Consider the following 17,635-nt stretch of genomic DNA (forward strand, 5'->3'; position numbering starts at 1 on the left):
CAACCGAATCCCGTAATAAAATTCAAATCATCGCGAAACGAAACGCAAATCCAACTTAAGCTTTCTCGCTTTATCTCCGTTGATTTTCCACCTCCTGCTTACTACTTTTTGTCAAGATTAGCTCAAGGTACTAATGACAGTGTCATCAATCAACTGGTGAAGCTTGTGGTCCCAGTCGCACACGTAGACGACTTCCCGATCGCAGGGCGAAGCACACTGTAAGACGTTCCAATCCCTTCACCAGCCGCTAAGAAAGCTGTCAAATTTACGTACGATTACTAAACGTACCGAATGGCTCGATACATCGTAGTGCGTATGTGTGCGAAAGGGCGCGGGAAGATTTGTCTGCGATGACGAATCCTTTCGCTCCCATTTTTTGCGAATGATTTATCCGAATGATGGATTGCAAAACCGTACAGCCGATGGTACGGCGGTTTTACCCGGTAAGTGGTTGGTGGTTGCTTCTGTCAGCTAGCGTGTGTGAGTTAGAAATGGAGCGAAATGCGCGAGTGCTGGTTTTATTTTGCGGGAGTTTGTCAATAGACCGTGATGCACGGTGGGGCTTCGGGAAGCATTTCAATTCGATTAATTTGCCGCAACATGGTGGAATATTTAATCGATCAACGCGATGCGTTTGGACGGGTTAAAAGGATTGGGCGGTGGCGATGTAATTTGTGGTATTTGCTGTCGATGGTGGCAATCTAATAGGGAAAGAGGTTAGAGACGGTGTTGTGCAATTTGAAATTGAACATTATTGATAACGTGCCAGCTTTTAATGAAGTTATGATAGAAAGCGGTGGTTGTGGCAAAACTGTTTTCACAGGCACTGTGAACTGTACATTTATTTTGTAGAAAAACGAGAAAATTCCTCAAACTTTCTCCAACATCTCATGCAACATTGTTCAATAACCGTCATAACTATGTAGCAGAGTTGGAATGTTTATTGAAAAAAAGAGCACCTTTTTGCTCTCTGCGTCGCGGAAGTAGTTGCAGACAAAAGACGCTGCTCTGTTTTATAACACCTCGGGTGGAATTTCAACAGCAGCTGCAACTGAACCGTTTCACATTTTCCATTTCCCACAGGAAACTTAAGCTGTAAGTTTTGATGTTAAAAAACACACTCACACATACTGTGCTGTCGAGCGCACTGGGTAAAATAAAACAATACACAAAATGAGAATGTGTTGGGAAAGCGAACCGGAACGAAATAAAAACAAAGTTACGCGTAACGAAGAGGAAGGTTTTAATCCGGTTTGATGCCAGTGGGTTGGCAGCTCTTTTTCCTTTTTTACTATTATCCCGTTCAACTTCCGGCTACTGTTTAATCCAAAACGAAGGGTAAAAATGCTCGCATGCTTTATAAATGCTGTCATTTCTGTTCTACCGCTTCCCTTGCCCAACTTCGGAGTCGGGGAAAGTTTCGGGTTTTAGGTATTGTTTTCTCCCTTTGCCTAGAACATTTCTGTTTGTTATGTCACCTCTAATGCTTCCGGTCAGCGTTTGTTGTGTTGGATACTTTGTACAGGGAGCGCAATTTTCGAACTTACCCTGCAAACGAACGATAATCACGATCAAACGCTGCAACGTTTCTTGTGCTGTCGTTCTGCAGCGGAAACCTGTCCTGATCCTGATGGATAGCTTTGTTTTTCTGGTTTCTTGTGCAAATACAATCCCTGCCAAGAATTTGATATGTCGACAAAACGTGAACCTTTGTAGGAAAAATGGCATCAAGAACTATTTTGCTGAATATTAGCAAGAGAAATAAAATAATGCCGAAAAAATATCATAAATCTTTACGATAATTATTAACACACCTAACATAACAACTAGACAGAAAAACCAATATTGGGGCCCTTTCCGTTTCAAGTTGGTAGGCTGAAATTTCAGCCTGTCAGCTGTTTGCATTGTACAGCAGTTTTCGAGCAACTATCTAAGTAGGTATAATATACAAGTAGGCTTATCCCAAGGTCTATGCATTTAGAAGGCTGATTTTTATCGCTTCTGCTTCTGAATGAAGATTTCAAGAGTGTTTTGTGTATTCGTCAAGCCTCCAGAAAGCTTGTTTGAATAAAAGTTTTCACCCATCCTGTCAAAAAGTGATATTCAAATTTGGTAATAAAAAACACGCTATGAGACCACCTGGACTACATACACTTTGATTGTGGATTCCATCACCAGATCTCTTTAATACACCTTGGGATAAATGTAAACACCACCTTGTTTTGCCATTTTTTGAGCAGGTACTCGAATCTAATTCTAGCTTTGAGGCTAGAATGATCTAGACTGAAAATTGTAGGCTAGTTTTGTGTGTGGTTTTGTATGGAGTGTTTACATGATTTCTGCGTCCAACTGTCAAACTCCATACAAAAAAACTGACTAGAATCGTGAAGGGCCCAATTATTCTATCTACCATTTTTGTCAAACGTCTGTCAAAGTATCTTCAAGTTTCATAAGGGCAAAAGACAAAATGTATTTCCGTGTACATTTTATTTCATTTTTTACACTAAACTTAAGCATAATATTGAGCATTTGCATTAATCTGTATCTTATTGAATAGTGTGAAATCAATAAGCTACTCTCTATGTGATGATTTTAGAACGAAAACACTGGCGTTTTATTTGATTGTTCTGTAGGTAAAATATAAAATACACAAAAAGGTACACATATTTAATATATATTGGAATTAAATCTAATTGTCCCTCAATTTTCAATGTTTCTAAGCAAACATGCTCAAGAAAAAAAGGTATTTCAACCTCAAAGGTTCAGAGTGCTACAGGAAATAGATAAACATACAAAGACATACGTCTGCATAATAGGCGAGCGATTTACTGTGACACAAATTAGTCGTTACCGAGTGAAGTAATTGAATTGCCGCAGTAGTCATTAGCCGAGGCAGCATTATCACGTCGCCCCAAATGATCCTGCCCAGAGTGTCACTCGCAAGCATTTGTCGCAGATAAAGAGAAATTGAAGCTTAAGCAATGTTCAATCAATCTTCATGCTCTTAGCGTATCGCGCTTTTCCCACGCGCACTCAAGCACGCCCGAGGACATAGAAATAAGTTTGTATTTATTTCAAGTCCATTACAGCCCGCCATCGTGAAGCTTCTTGCGGCTCGCACGCCATTTCACACCCCGCCTTTTGTTTCCGTCACATAATAGCGTTCGGCGAAAGCGATTAGCTGGACTAAAGGTCCAACAGATGGAAGTCTGGACTGGGGTAAGGGGGTTGCCATGACCACCACCGCCAGGTACGGCTTGCTGTTCCCAGCTGTTCACTCCAACGCAAACTGAGCGGCGTTCGCGCTGAGCGCTATAAATTAAGTTATAATATTTATTTATGTCTATTTATTACCGAAACGTCCAGCAAATGTGATAGTAAGCAGCGTTTCCTTGGCCAATGCGCCGGTGACGATGGGACCCGTGGCACTATCGTCCACGCTGATTTATGGTACCCACTCGGTCCGGTACGTGAGCTACGGTGAGGTTTGTTAGTGCAAGTGGGCCAGTGAGTTTTCGTGATGGAAACGTGCACACACTTCCGAGGGCGAGGAACGTGTCCACGGTCGCTCGGTGTGAAGTGTAAAATTCATGAGCAACTTTATCTATTTATTTATTTTTTCACTCCCCAATCCGACGCCTGTAAGTGGTGAGGAACCGTGTGGACAGTAGCACAGAGCGAATGAAAAGTTTTTGAGATGGGACAAAAAAATATGTTGTGCTAGTGCATGGTACTGGAAGAACTTTTCCCAGCCTAAAACTCGACTCCAGTCTTACAAGGACGACAAAGGGAGGGCGAGTGAACTTTCTCTAATCTGATATTTAAGAGCAGGACAGGACAAAGAGAGGAGGATGAAAAGGGGGGAAAACTATAAGCTACCTAAAGCCAGTTATCATGTTCGGTTTGTGTTTCAGGCAAAGTTTTGCAAAGTCTCGGCTAGACTCGTTGATAGCAAAAAAGTGTATTGTTAGCACCGGAGCACAGATCTCCCCCTCTCTATCTGATTCCGCAGATAATCGCACAATAAGTGGTTGAGCAACTATTGTTTTGAATTTCGGGGAAACCCTAAGCACTTTTATTTGCCCATGTAAGGCATTTGAAATGTAAAATTCGTTGGAAAATATAAGTTAAAATGGAAATGGCGAGCAATTATATTTTACCTCGTGCTAAAATATTAACACACGGTTGCATACCTTTCGGGCGCATTGAAGCAACCGGTGTTGCGTCGTTTTGCCATAAATCAGTCCTTTCCTACGCAACGGACAGGAGGAAAAACATGGCTCTATAAAATTCGCCTGTGTGAAACATAAGCCATTCGCATGCCGCACCACATATGCCAAATGGAAAATGACTGTTTACTGTTTACCGAAACTGTCCGTTCGACCGGTCACTGGTTTGTGTTAGTGAGTTATTTTTGTTTTGTAAAAATCAACCTCCCTCTGACGATCGCAACATTGTAGCCGGAGAGGATCCATCCTCAAAGGAGAACAAATTTTTGAAATAAAAAATGTATGATACATATTTCACTCTACCAAACACTCATGGGCACGGACTGCCCGGTTTGTAACGTTTCCTGCAATTTGTTCACTGTTTGCTACGTGCTTTGCGCGCAGGAGCTTTGCGCTAAATATTTTTCACACACTGTTTGCTGATGCGCAAGCATTCACGGGAGTGCGAGAAAACGATTGTATTCTGAGCTGGTGCCGTAACATGATTCCCCCTTTGTGAGTGGAAGTAAGCAGCAGGAGCAACAGCAGGGAAAGGAATCGGATGGCATTCGAGGAAGGGTTGTTGTTTCTACAACGAACAAAAATCGTATAAATTCGTGCGTTTCTAACCTGCTTCGGTATTCACCTCGTGACCCAGATGGCGTATCGCGTACAGCAGTAGCAAGCCGTACGACAGCTGGAAGCCGGTGGTCAGCACGTGGGCCAGGAATGCGACGCCGCAAACGATCCAGCCCCAGCCACCATCCGGATAGAAGTGCTGCGTCGTCCGACGTCCAGGATTGCATGCATTCAGGCGTTTTCGTTTAGTTTCCCCCGTCGTACAGTCGGAATGCAGCCCACAGTCGATGTTGATTTTCGCAAAACGGATCATGTATCAGGGGAGGGGGCGAAAAACAGGCGTAAGAAGAAAAGAAAACAGATGAAAATGTATAAAAGCACATTCACGAACAATCGCCGGATCGGTTTTGCTGCTTGATACAAGCGTGTCTTTGTTTTATTTTTATTATTACGGTGACACCGGTGACACCGATTGCGCCGACCCGATGGTGCGTTGATTTTTAAAACACGGACGCAAAGTCAAACGGCATGTCAGTTTAATGCCCGTTCGTACCATCCGGTGCCAGGCAGCCCGGTGCTTACCTGTCGAATTGCGGTCGTATCGACGCCGGCCCGGCGCAGCGCAGGAACGTTCCGGTGCAGGGAGTGAAGCTCACGCTCGAGCAGTGCCGGATATGCCGAGTCTTCCTCATCCAGCAGTCGATTGCGATCGTATCCTGGCAGGAAAGCGAAAAAGAGAGAAAGAAATACAAATCAATGCTGTACGGTTTAATCGATATCGATATAAAAAAAGTGGGGAAATACAAACTGAGGGTATCAAATTTCGATCAAAAATTCATTTACCATGTAGAGAGAGAGAGCGAGGTTGTCGTGGCTCGCACCGAAAGATTAAAGCGAATCGCACCGTACGCACTTTTACGGGCGCGTTACGTTGCTTCAGGGAAACACATGCCAACACGTTGTATTTTTTTTTTGCTCTCTCACACTCGTGGTTTTGAGCATTCTTTGAGTGAGTTTTTAATATTCTTTTCACGTCAGTGCGGTGAAATAGGGAAAATGAAAGCATCCATAGCCAACCTCAGGGAATAGGATGAAATTTTCATACAATCCCGTGTCGCGTGCCTTACAGAGGGTTACGTGGCATGGCGAATATAATTTACAGAAAAGGCTTCAAAAAGCATTTCCCCTTTAAAACGGTAAAGGATGCTTTAATGTTGAATTGATGCAGCACAACAAAAAATACCTTCGGTAAGCATGCGGATGGGTCTTATTTGTTATTTGACATTGTCTTTGTTTTTGTTTTCCTGAACAAAATAACATATTTTTCATGTTTGCTTTCTCCCATGCGTACAACACACACCCAACCAGAGCGCAGGGGTGGTTTATGCGGCTGATTAATTGCATCATCACAGCGCAATCAACACGTGCCCGATTGCGGGAAAATTAATCATTCACGTTAGCTGTTTCCGATTAGCGGCCCATTGTGCGGGCAATGCTGGGTGGTTTATTAATCATACCACCATAATCACCAACACCTCTTCCGATGAGTGGATGTGGTATGAATGTGGCCAGAATATAAAAAAAAAAACCGGGGCTAGATAACCTTATCAGGAAATAATGTGGTGTGTGGTATTACCAGCATGCGCGAATGATGAAGAAAGCAAGACACAAAAAAACGGCAATAATCACACGTGCTGTGTGTTACATCGTTTTATAATTATTCTCCCATTTGTGTACCATAAATCACAACAAACCATTTGTTTGTTGTTTGTTTTTTTCAGCCACCATTTTTTTAACCTCAAGGGTAAGCAAGGTGAGCTACAAACAGAACATGGAAGCATCCTAGAGGAGTAGAAGCTGGTTTTAATTTTCAGTACCACTCTCATTTACAGCCCTTTGTTGGTCATGGTAGAACAGTGGCTGGCCATATGCATAAGTTATGATGCGAGCAAGGCACTGGCGGTCCAACGTCGGAGATTGGTCATCGGGGTCGAAATGTTGTTGCGGTTGCACCGAACGCACGAAAGCACCTTGGGAAGTTGTAGCATTTTTAAAACCACAATTTACTCCTAAAGCTAGTGGCCGGTACCGGTGTGCCAGTGTGGCTTCCATCCCAAACAAGGAGGAATGAAAGTTAGTGGCCGTAAACTGTAAGTTGAAAAGTCACAAAAATTACACACACACACACACACACACACACACACACATACATACAAATTAATGTTTTTATTTGTTCTCCTGGTGGTAAAAGTTTGCCCTTTCGGAAGCTTAGTTGGTGGCCTCACCTTGGCCGCAATGTGTTGTGTAATCAAACAACAATTTCCAACGAGCTGGCGGTGGTTGGGTTTCACTGTCAAGCAAGCAGAAAATGAGTACTTTTGCGGAGGGAAGTTCTTAATTAGCAGAACTGGACTGGTGATGTGCAACAAACAAAAAAAGGCACAAGAGCCCGATGTAAATTTTTGATGCTTTGTTTTAAACCTTCTTGCAAAATCAGACTTCAAAGGAAGAAACGAGTTTCTAGCTACGTTCATAAATTATTCCCCGTTAGAAATTGCGCTACTGTACTGCTTTGTGCTTTACCGAAAACAAGCTTATTGCGCCACTTTGAAGGGCTTCGATGGTGTGAAAAGAGAGGACAAAAAAACTATTAATTTACACTTCACACAAAGCGCCTAAATCAGTGTGTGCCCGCGGCCCGGCCCCAGGTTCAACTGTAACTGAAGCGCGCTAGAAGTGCACACAAAGACTAATTTATCATTCCGCCAACGTGTTGTGGCAGCTCGCGGGTACAAACCTGCAGTATCGCTTCAATTTGCATGAGAATGCTCGGCGGTTCCCCCCGATTGCTCCAAAGCCCAAACTCTCCCTCGTTTGGTGTGCGCGTATTTTGGAAAGCATTTCACCGCACGTGGCCATACACTCGCACACACCCATACGCTCAGTACACATAATTGAGCGCTTTGTTATGAACTCAAACGTCAACGACTGCCGTCGTCGTCATACCGCATCGCGTGCAACTTTATGGATCGTTGGAATTGAAATTGCTCTGCCAGAAAAGCCGGTTAGGGAGGAATCTCCATATTCCGCGCTGCGGATAGGTAAGCGCTCAATGAAATAGCATCCTAGACTAGAGCCACATACGCACACAGACACACAGAGGCCTCGGTATGAGAACTAGTGTGACATTTGTGCGACGCTTTGTCTTTTTCCGACGGTCCTGGCTGGGCGGGGGAGACAGGACACCTTCAAATGTGGTGTGAAATATGTCCACACATACTATCACACACGCTGTCTCACATTCCGACTGTGAGTGTCTTTGATGGGGCATATTTTCGGTGGGTGGTAGCGGTGGCGAACCCAGTAGCCGTGAAATAAACCCATTCCCTTCCCTTAGACCACATAAATTTAATCCAATAGCGCTATATTTACGGCGCCACCGTCACCATTCCGTGGCAGACGAGCAGTGTCGGGGGACGGCAATTTAAAGCTTTCACCTGGAACGCGAGAGATTGTGCGCGAGCTTTTTCCAAATTTACCCTAACGCCAGCGCGCCGCTTTTGTGCAGCATCACCGAAAGTGTCCCCGGGGTTCCTCCCCGGGACGAGGGATATTAATTACCGACGCCGTCATTACCGAACGCGGCTGCACCGTCAGCAAACGGTCAGCACGGGTGCTTAGGAATTCATACTCGGTTTGCGCTGGAATCTGTGGGCTTCATGGCACGTGGTGTTGAGGTTTTTTTTTGCGACACTCAGCCCGATGAGAAATTAGAACATCAACCCTATCATTATCTTCACAATGAATCGGTCTGCACCATCCTCGGTCAGAAAGTGACCAATGCCAACTGGGCGGTGGAGTTGGGAGAATGGATTAAATTCCCGAGCATGACGCGCTGAAGCCGTGCAAGGATTCGTTGGCTCACGATATTATCATTATCTAAGTAGAGCCTCCAGGGAGAGCAGATTCAGTCAAACAATGACAGTATGACGAAGATCTTTTGCTTTAGGATAGTAATACCAGCACCTTCAATTACTTTGAATAGATAATGGGGTCTTTGTTAGCACATAGGCACACACACACAGAGAAAAGCTATTCTTTCAAGCATGTCTTTTGCAACGTTAGTCTCCATTTCCTATCATGTTCTTGAAATATCCTTTATGCGACACAAGATGGTGTGCTGCTATCTATGCAATATGCTATCCTTCTGTGGTTCCGGGACTGGAAAGAAAATATTTCAAATGAAATACATGTTTGACTGCACAATCACCCCAACCGATGCTGTACCGTTTCCATTCAATTGCAAAACCCCCATAGCTGGCAAATTTCCCTCCGAGCTAGCTGTGGAGCTATTTGTACGGCATAATCCCAGAATGGGCCATCGCTACATTCTCCATCGCTTGGTGGTTTTGGTTTTCATTTCAATAACGGGAAGCAAATTAATTATTCATGAGAGACATCAACATCATCCTCGGTGCAAACATCAGGACATCGGTCGGCGTGTTGCGTGCTCGTATTCTTTTCCTATGCTTTCTCCTGATAGCTGTGCGTCCAAGACGAACGTCCAATTTAATTTCATTCCTCGCTTTTAATCATATTACGCAAATAAAAGGACTGCAATGCTGAGTTTAGCGAAGACCGTTCGAGCACGGACAAAAACATTGGCCGGCTTTGGGCGTGTTAACTTGAGCTCCGCTAAGACGCAACCTTGCAGACGGATCTGCAGGGAGCTGCTGTTTGGCAGGCACAATTTATTGAAGTAAAGCTTCAATAGAGCCTCTCAACGCGGCCCGGACATTTCCCGAAACAAGCAACAAGCTGCAAAAACAGCCTCGGAGCGTGTAGTGTAAACAATCAAATACCTACCGGGATACGTTCCGTTGCCCGCACCGGACGCTACCGTTGCCGTAACGCCCGCCGTATGCAGGTGTCCCGAGCTGGCTGCCATGTGGTTCCGCTCGAGCGTTCCTCCCCCGCCACGGTGCGCACGGGGCAGTGTCCCACTGCCGACCGACCCGCTGCCAAGCGTCCCCGTCCCACTGGCCAGATGGGGATGCGATCGGTTTAGCGTCGAGTTGGCGGAAGCCATCGAGAACCGACACCGTTGACATCCGTTCCGAACCGGCGGTGGCAGTGGGGGCGGTGCCGGTGGTGGTGACGCCGATAGGGCCGGCGAGTCGGCGTTCGGATCGTCGTCCAGGTCGTCGTCATCGTGTAGCGGATCGTCCGAGCCGAGCCGTGGCTTACCGTCACCGACGAGCCCGAGCATTGCTTCATCCACCTGCGACTCGGCGTGCTGCTGGGAGGGTCGTGTCGCTGTCGCGGAACTGTTGCCGGCCGTCTGCTGGTTGGTCGGTTGGGTCGGAGGCGACGGTATCTGCACACCGACGGCAACGGTGGACGGTGTGCGGGAGACGTGTGGCAGATGATGGTTGGATGTGTTGCTACGGCAACGGGGCAGTGAGGAGTAGCCGAACGGGTACGGTGGCGGAACGGGCGCGGTGCTGCCGGTGGTCGCAAACGAAACGCTCGGTGCGTTGCGGATCGAGGACCGGCGCCGGTTGAGCGTGGAGGGTGCGGAGGAGTGCAGTGTCTGCGAGGTGGAGTAGAAGTAGCCGAGCGCACTCGACGACAGACAGGTGCAGGTGAGGTTGATGTTGTTGTTGCAGTAGTAGCAATCGTTCTTCTTCGCCGACTGAAACGAACTGGTGGTGTTGGTGTTGTTGGTGGGCAGCTTCGGTAGGGACTGTTGTGTGTAGGTGTGGTGTTGTGGTTTTTGCTGCTGCTGATGCTGCTGTCGGTAGCTGTAGTGTCATGGAAGTGTCATCGATTGCTGGGGAAACGGGGCAATGCCGGAGCTTGGTCGGCTGGCGAACGGATGGGACGTGGAGGACAGCGATGACTGCTGGGTTAGGTTCGGGTAGCTGCGGTACAGACACTGTGTTCCACTCAAATTAGCCAGTGGTGCCGTCGGTGCCGTCGGATAGTTCGGATACATCTTCACACCCCGCCTGCTGGATAGATTAACGGACAGGTTCGGTGCACTACGGGCGTGAATTCGGATGAACCAGTGGTCTTCTGCCAGGTGATGTAGTTGGCCCGACCTACTACAGTATGTGACTACACTCAACAGTTGCGTCCGGCGTTTAGACGCGTTTGACAGCTGTATCTCAGAAACACACGATCAGGGCTCAGAAGAACTTTGGAGTAGTACGGGTACGGTAAGTGCACAGCTGCTCTATCACAGACTCAGGCGTCCCACAGACTGCAGACAGCTCGCTGTTGTTGTTGTTGTTGATGAAGATGATGCCCGCGGTGATACCCTTCGTCAACTCCATGATCCGCTCGAAATTGCTCGCGCGACTAGTACATTGGCCCGCATGCGGTCAGTCGTCACTGGTGTCCTTCCCTGCACTGACGGGAGATGGCGCCGGATAACTCAGGACCTTCAGTCGTTACGACATCCGCCGATGGGTACCATTTGTTGATTCGCGCACCCTAATGCAATGCTGCCAAACGATCTTCCCATTTGCATAATGGTGCGTAGTGCTCGCCTGCAGCAAGTTCAATCTAGCAGGGGGTCGGGAAATTCAATCAGTAAGCTGGCGGAGTTATGAGCCGTCTCCTCGTAAGCGTGTTTCGACTGGTCGTGTGTCAATTCTGACGTGGGATGTGGCGCGTGTCTTGTGGTTCTTGTGTTTTATTTTTATTTTTATGTCGCGCTACTGGTACCGAGCTACTTCAGTCTTCAGGCACACAAAAATATACACACTCGCAGCGAAAGGAGTATCTTACATCTCAGTCTGGTCGTAAAGTCCATCCGTTTTAACGGGGTCTCCTCTTTTGTGGAGTCACTTTCTCTCCTTCGGTGGAAGGAAGTATGATGATGTATGACGTGCAGTGTGTAATATTTTGGCACTAAAATTCTATCACAACTTTAGAATCGCTGCATCGCGTTGCACGTCCTTCGGTGTTCGGAGCGCGAGACGCCTCAGCCAAAAGCGAGATGATCTGCTGCAACAAGAAGTAATGGAAAGGAAAAAAGAAACAAGAAGAAAGAAAAACACTTATAAGTGACTGTCGTTTTGTGCAGCTGAGAAGAAAAAAGGTGAATTTTAGATTGTGGAATTGGTCGGTTTGGACCGGCTTGGCGCACACACACACATACATGGGCAGGGCCGGCAAAAAAAAGAAGCAATCTAGTAATTTATGGCAGAATAAATTTTGCTTAATGCGACAGCGACAACGGGAGAACATGGGATTTTGATAATTTAATACACACATCCAGTCGGAACAGGGCAAGCTGGGAAGTCACACTGAAGTCAGCAAAACAATACGCCGAAGCTGGGACGGTAGAAAAGAGACAAAATAAAAGTCACAAGCTGCCGCCCGCGGGGGGTCAGTCAGGCATTCGCACATCCTGGGGTAGACGCGGTGCGACGATGGGTTACGAAATTCGCAAACCATTGCAACACACCCCACGCCATTTGGTTTGAGTTTCGGGGTCGGGGCCTCTCCCGAACACGCCCGTTAACTTTTATGCTTTGCGCGATGAATATGTCTTTATCAGTTTGTTGCACTAATTTAATGGTGACTTACGATAGGCGCTGCATTTATCATATCGCGGTCGCGGTCGTCGCAAACGAAGGAAACAAGCAATTACGCTCACACTCGATGCGCACGATCGTCCCCTCGGCTCGGCGGGGTAATAATCATTAAGAACATAACTTTCCGATGCCTGTCGCGCTCCCTTTTTCTTGTAAGCGCAGTGCTTGTGGCACCCTCCTCTTTGTCTCTTAACACCCCATTCGCCTCGTGAGTGTTTGTTTCGGATGGGATTTCTTCTACAACGACATCGTTTTTTTTTTTTTAATTTAAGCTCACCAATAGCCTCCTGGGCTGAAACGGCTTTTGTTGTTTTTAATGGGCTCAGCTCAATTTGTAATTTATTTGTACGTGTGCAATATGCTGTCACTTATGTGGTGCCACGTCCGCGAGTGTGTCTGGTGTATCTGGGCACTTGTTTCGACACGATCGCGCACTGTCTCTCGCCCATTGAGCATTAATGAGCCGATAAAGATGTCCGCTTAATGCTCGTTCGTTCGATGTGGGTCTGTGCAGTACGACGATTTGCGTCGGTCGATCGCTTGTTCAAGGTGATAAAGTTTTACCAACACCACAGCGTCCTATCTCCACTGCCCGTTGACCAGCAGTAGAGTGGACACTATGGGAACTGGGACTTTCGTGTCGATAAAATCTTTAACACTCCACTCGGTTCCAACAGGAACAAAAGTTTGGTGTAAAGTTAATCCAACCATGGACGGTTGTGTAGTTCCCTGGCTTGTAATACTACCCCAGGGTATATAGTGTTCGGGCTTTGGTTTCTCGAACGGTGCACTCTCGGCGCACATTACAGCTAAATTGTGTATGAAATTTTGGCTACAAAAACCCATTGCCGAAGCCAAACCAGCCAAATGTAACTGTCACAAGCATGGGCTGCATTTGAAGCGGCAAGAAGTTTTCCCCTCTCCTACAGCACAAAAGTAAGAGACTGCTGTGGAGAGTTTCGAAGGAGGAAAGTTTCAGTTTCTTGGCTATTATTAGCATCATTATCTTTCCAGTACGGCTAGCAAATGTGGCTGCTGCTGCTGTTGTGGAAGTACAACCGCCAGCACCGGATTGGGTCCGTCTTATCTGACCGTTGTCTTAATGTGTGTCACTCCATTAGGCGGCAGTTATTAAGCACCCGTACGCTGAGGATCCCTGAGCCAGCAAAATTTCGATTAAAGTTTGCTGTTTTTTTGTGTCGAGGAACTTTTTGGTAAAAATGGTATACATTTGCAGGGTACAGGGTGGGTGCAAATTGAATTCTGATATTAAATTTACACCCACAGTTGTGTTAGTTTTGAAAGCATTTTACCCTCCCAAGCAGGAATGTTTTGCTTGGAAGAATATAATCAGGTCACAGACAGAGAATGGTTAAAACATACAGAGCCAGACACAACCAGCCTCCAACCAACCAAGCAGCAGGAGTTTCGTTGTCGAATAGTAATAATAATAAAAATAATAATAATGTTAAAAAATCCCGAGCCCAGATCACCTCTGGGCTTCTGGGAATGCGCCCTTTCGTCTATGCTGTGTCTGCCTCCAAAGAGTAGACCCACCCTCTCGGTGGCGTGCTGGTGGTAAGTTTATTAATTTTCTAATTACATTTTTTAGCCCATGGCCATCATCTCCTACGCGACTCGGTTCCTCGCTATCATCGTTGAGCCCTTTTTGCCTAAGGTTTGAAGTTGCCAGCCAGGCGTGGGCTTTCAATAGCGAGTGTTGGGTGAGCTCTTAAAGCTGACCGGGGCGGAAACAATAGGCGCGAGAATCATGTTTACCCGTTAAGCGCACAAGGTGTGCCCCAAGCTGTATCGGGTTCCCTATTGAGCTTTCGCAACCGGCATCAGCCAATCATCGAAAATATCACCCTTGCTTATAATAGACAAAAAGGGGTAGTTGAGCCTCCTCCTTCTGGTCCTGAGACACGCCACACGGAAAACGACGGTCTCGTGGTAGAAATTTAATACGCCTTTAATGGTCCAATTATCTTTATGATTTATCGGTGCGATGTGTTTCCGCCGTAATTATGTTTAGGATGTGTGTGTGTGTCTTTGTGCATGTTTGTGTGGGAAGCGAAACAAAAGCCGCATGACAAGAGTGTGCGGTACTTGCGCAGGAAAGGATGTTTGAATAATCGTCATTGTCACGCGGCACGGTACCGAGGCGGTAGGGGTTTTCCATGTACCATGGCGGTAATGGTGGGTGGTTAAGGATCGTTGTAGCGAAACATTGTTACCACCAACTGAGGGGGAAATCTCAAGAGAAAGCAGCGCGAATAGCACACAATTTCCAGTTTTCCTTTCCCGCTCATTGCAACCTTCCTCGCGGCAGTGTCTTTTTGTGCACAGTCAAGCCATACCATCGCGTACTAACGAGCTGCGCTAAAAAGAGTTACGCGTTGCTGTACGCCTGTGGTGCAGCTATTTTTTGTTTGGTTGTGTAGTTTGCTTCAAGACTACATAGCAGTATGCAACGGTGACACGATCCTTGGGAAGCGAAGAAGCAAAAAAACCCTGGAAACTTTCGCAAGGAACGCTTCGACTAATTTTGTAACCAACTGTCACGGCTTCCTAGAGGGCTACTGTATGCTGTTTAGTAATTTTGTTTCCTCCTTTTCACACCGGCTTGTTACTAGCTATTTTTTCTTTCTTTACTTGCATCCTCATCTCTTCCACCGTCAGTTTAAAACATAGTTAAGTGTGGAGCTGTTGAAATTTTTGCATTATGTCGCTCACCGCTGCGAGTAGGGCAAGCAGGACCAGTAATTCAGCCGTTAATGCATGTAGAAGTTTTAGTTCGCTCTTTTTCTGTCTGTCTACTGTCAACCAGTTTCAGGATCGGTAGTGTAAATTTATTCTTGAATGTGGCCGTTTTAAAAAATGTAGTAGACATAAGCTGACGTTGAGTGTGCGGATTACAAACAGCGATTGCAAGGAAAAGGATTAATTAAGTTCCGTAGAAGTAGGCCACAGTGTTGACAGACACAGTGAAGGAACGGTGATAAATGGTTGATTAATGTAATGAGCTTATTATGTTTGAATGATACAAATACTTCAAAAGGAGTGAAATTCATCCATTTTAAGGAAAAATTAAACAATTAACTTGGTGTCTTCAAGTGCCGTTTCTTGATTTTCCAGAAGAAAGTAATAAGAAATTACAGTTTTTCGTACCTAGTTGTGTACTACCATTTAACCGTTTCCATCACTTATTACCATGGGGTAGTCCGCAGTTATCGATGTGTCAGTCAACGGAGGTCTCATTTTTATATTATTTCCCATCAACAACCATGTCCAATTTATCTGTGAACCCACCAAGTTAACCATACTTTATTTTTCAGTTTCATCAAACTTATAATTTGCGTCTTCAAAAAAGATGTCATAATAAGGAATAAATAATTTGTAACAACTAATAACTTGAAAGTTCCAACTGAAGAAGTGTTGTTATATGAGATATTACTGAACAGAGACCAGATACGTTGATTTTCATTTTGAAATAATTGAAGTGTTGAAAAGTGTTAAAGGAATACTCCTATTGGCAACTCTTTGTGTCAGATATGTGATATTTACCAGCAACTTTTTGGGGTTTGCTTCATCTTATCATACAGGTATTACTTTCGATCTCAATTTTTCGTTCAAATGTATCTACAACATATCTAGTTTACCCAAGGAAAATATACTTATATTCCAACATTTTCAAGATATAATCAGAATAAAAGAAGTCTTCTTTTGGTAAATATCATTTAATATACTTTTTCAATCATTTTCCGCACTGGATCTAAAACTTTCCCTTCCCAAATTGTAATCAATTTGTTCGAGATAGAGTGTTAAAAGCATCTCCTACAAGATACAACATCCGATGCACGGAAAACTATCTTTCCTCCGACAACATCATCCCTAAGCTCAGGTGTTATTTAACATGCAAAGCTGCTGTCTTAAATATCCGTTCGTACAAGGGAATCACTTGTGTCAAGCGAACGCTGCAACCATTGCGCGAAAAAGGATTTCATCACCGAGCAAGAAGTTCGTTGTTTCCAACTACCACTAGCACACCTCACCCAAATTAAGCTCACGAACCAGGCATCTCAACAGCATCGCATGGTTCATGCGAAACAAAAAAATAAGGTGAAATAAATTAAGATAGTTCAAGCACCGAGCTTTACGTTTCACTTCAATTCATCTACCACTTACCGTGCCGTCTCGCACACTTTCCACCTCAATTTGTTTGCGGCTGCCTACAGTACCGTGTACGAATCGCGTCCTCGCGTCGTCTAGGGTCGTTCAGTAGGATTCCCAGCGTCGAGAGCTTAATTGAATAGTCTTATATCGTTCCACACATCGCACACCGCGCCGTGGTAAGGTGCTAGTTGTACGCGAGCAGGTGAAACGAAATCACTTTACACACGCCGTCAGGGCTGGCTCAGTTGGTAAGAATAGCACTAGAAGGCACAAGAGGGCACGGCTTAATTCTTTAGCGTGGCACGTCCCCCAGGTGGAAGAATGTCTCCGGGTTTGATTTATTAATGACATAACTTTCTGCGGTATTGAGCCTCCGCTTCCAGCCGCTCCGGTGCGCAGCACGAATGTGTGCTCCTGCTGTTTTCTTCTATCGAGTGTGAGATTGCTCTTAAGAAGGTCGGGAAAAGGAAAAAAAACATTCCCAGCGCAATAATGAAAGCATTATGGTGGTTCCCGTAGCAAATCACTTTTTTGGAACGACGTGGCAGACTTTTCTCTCATGAACGGTGCGTTTTTTTGTCCTTTCTTTGTTATAATCTTTCCCCCCCCCGCAGCGTAAGCTCACTCCGTGTAATGGGAAAATGCAATTCCTGAAGGGAAAATATGAAAAATCATTTCATGATTCGCAGAGTGCAGCGACACAGACACATTTTCGCTGAGCTTGGCAGAAAATGATCCGTACGGTTGGGGGTCGTAAAAAGGGCACTTTCGGGGGTTTGCTTGCGCGGCCAGATTAGTGATGCCATCCGGAGCAACAGGAGAGCCTTTCCTCCACCCTTTTGGGCTGCTTCTAAATGCTCTTGAGAGAGCAATGGCAGCATGTCGTAAAAGCTGCCAACACACGACACATTCGACAGTTCTCATGTATTATAATTTTTCACCACATTAAATCACAGTTGTCGTCGTATAATCCTACGACAGCAAACCCCGTCTAACGATGCCCGAACATGAGGCAGCCGCGGGGGAAAAATGACAAAAGCGTCTGCCGTCTCACTGGGTGGGCAT

The 17,635-nt window shown here is 45.6% G+C and overlaps 1 protein-coding gene across 7 annotated transcripts in view; it reads right to left on the reverse strand.

The window, feature by feature from the left end:
• The window catches only part of LOC4578143 (uncharacterized), a 61,592-nt gene that overhangs the window by 25,627 nt on the left and 18,330 nt on the right, over nt 1-17,635 (reverse strand). For 6 of the 7 annotated variants that reach the window (XM_061662948.1, XM_061662951.1, XM_061662952.1 and 3 more), the window contains exons 3-5: nt 9,654-11,801; nt 5,370-5,503; nt 4,839-4,986 (exon numbers count right to left, since the gene is read on the reverse strand). In XM_061662948.1, coding sequence (XP_061518932.1) covers nt 4,839-4,986; nt 5,370-5,503; nt 9,654-10,056 — 685 coding nt within the window. In that variant the 5' untranslated portion in view covers nt 10,057-11,801. The remainder of the gene's footprint in view (nt 1-4,838; nt 4,987-5,369; nt 5,504-9,653; nt 11,802-17,635) is intronic. The other variant, XM_061662947.1, reaches the window with a different exon arrangement.

Source organism: Anopheles gambiae, chromosome 3 (assembly GCF_943734735.2).
Source record: "Anopheles gambiae chromosome 3, idAnoGambNW_F1_1, whole genome shotgun sequence".
NCBI classification, from domain to species: domain Eukaryota; kingdom Metazoa; phylum Arthropoda; class Insecta; order Diptera; family Culicidae; genus Anopheles; species Anopheles gambiae.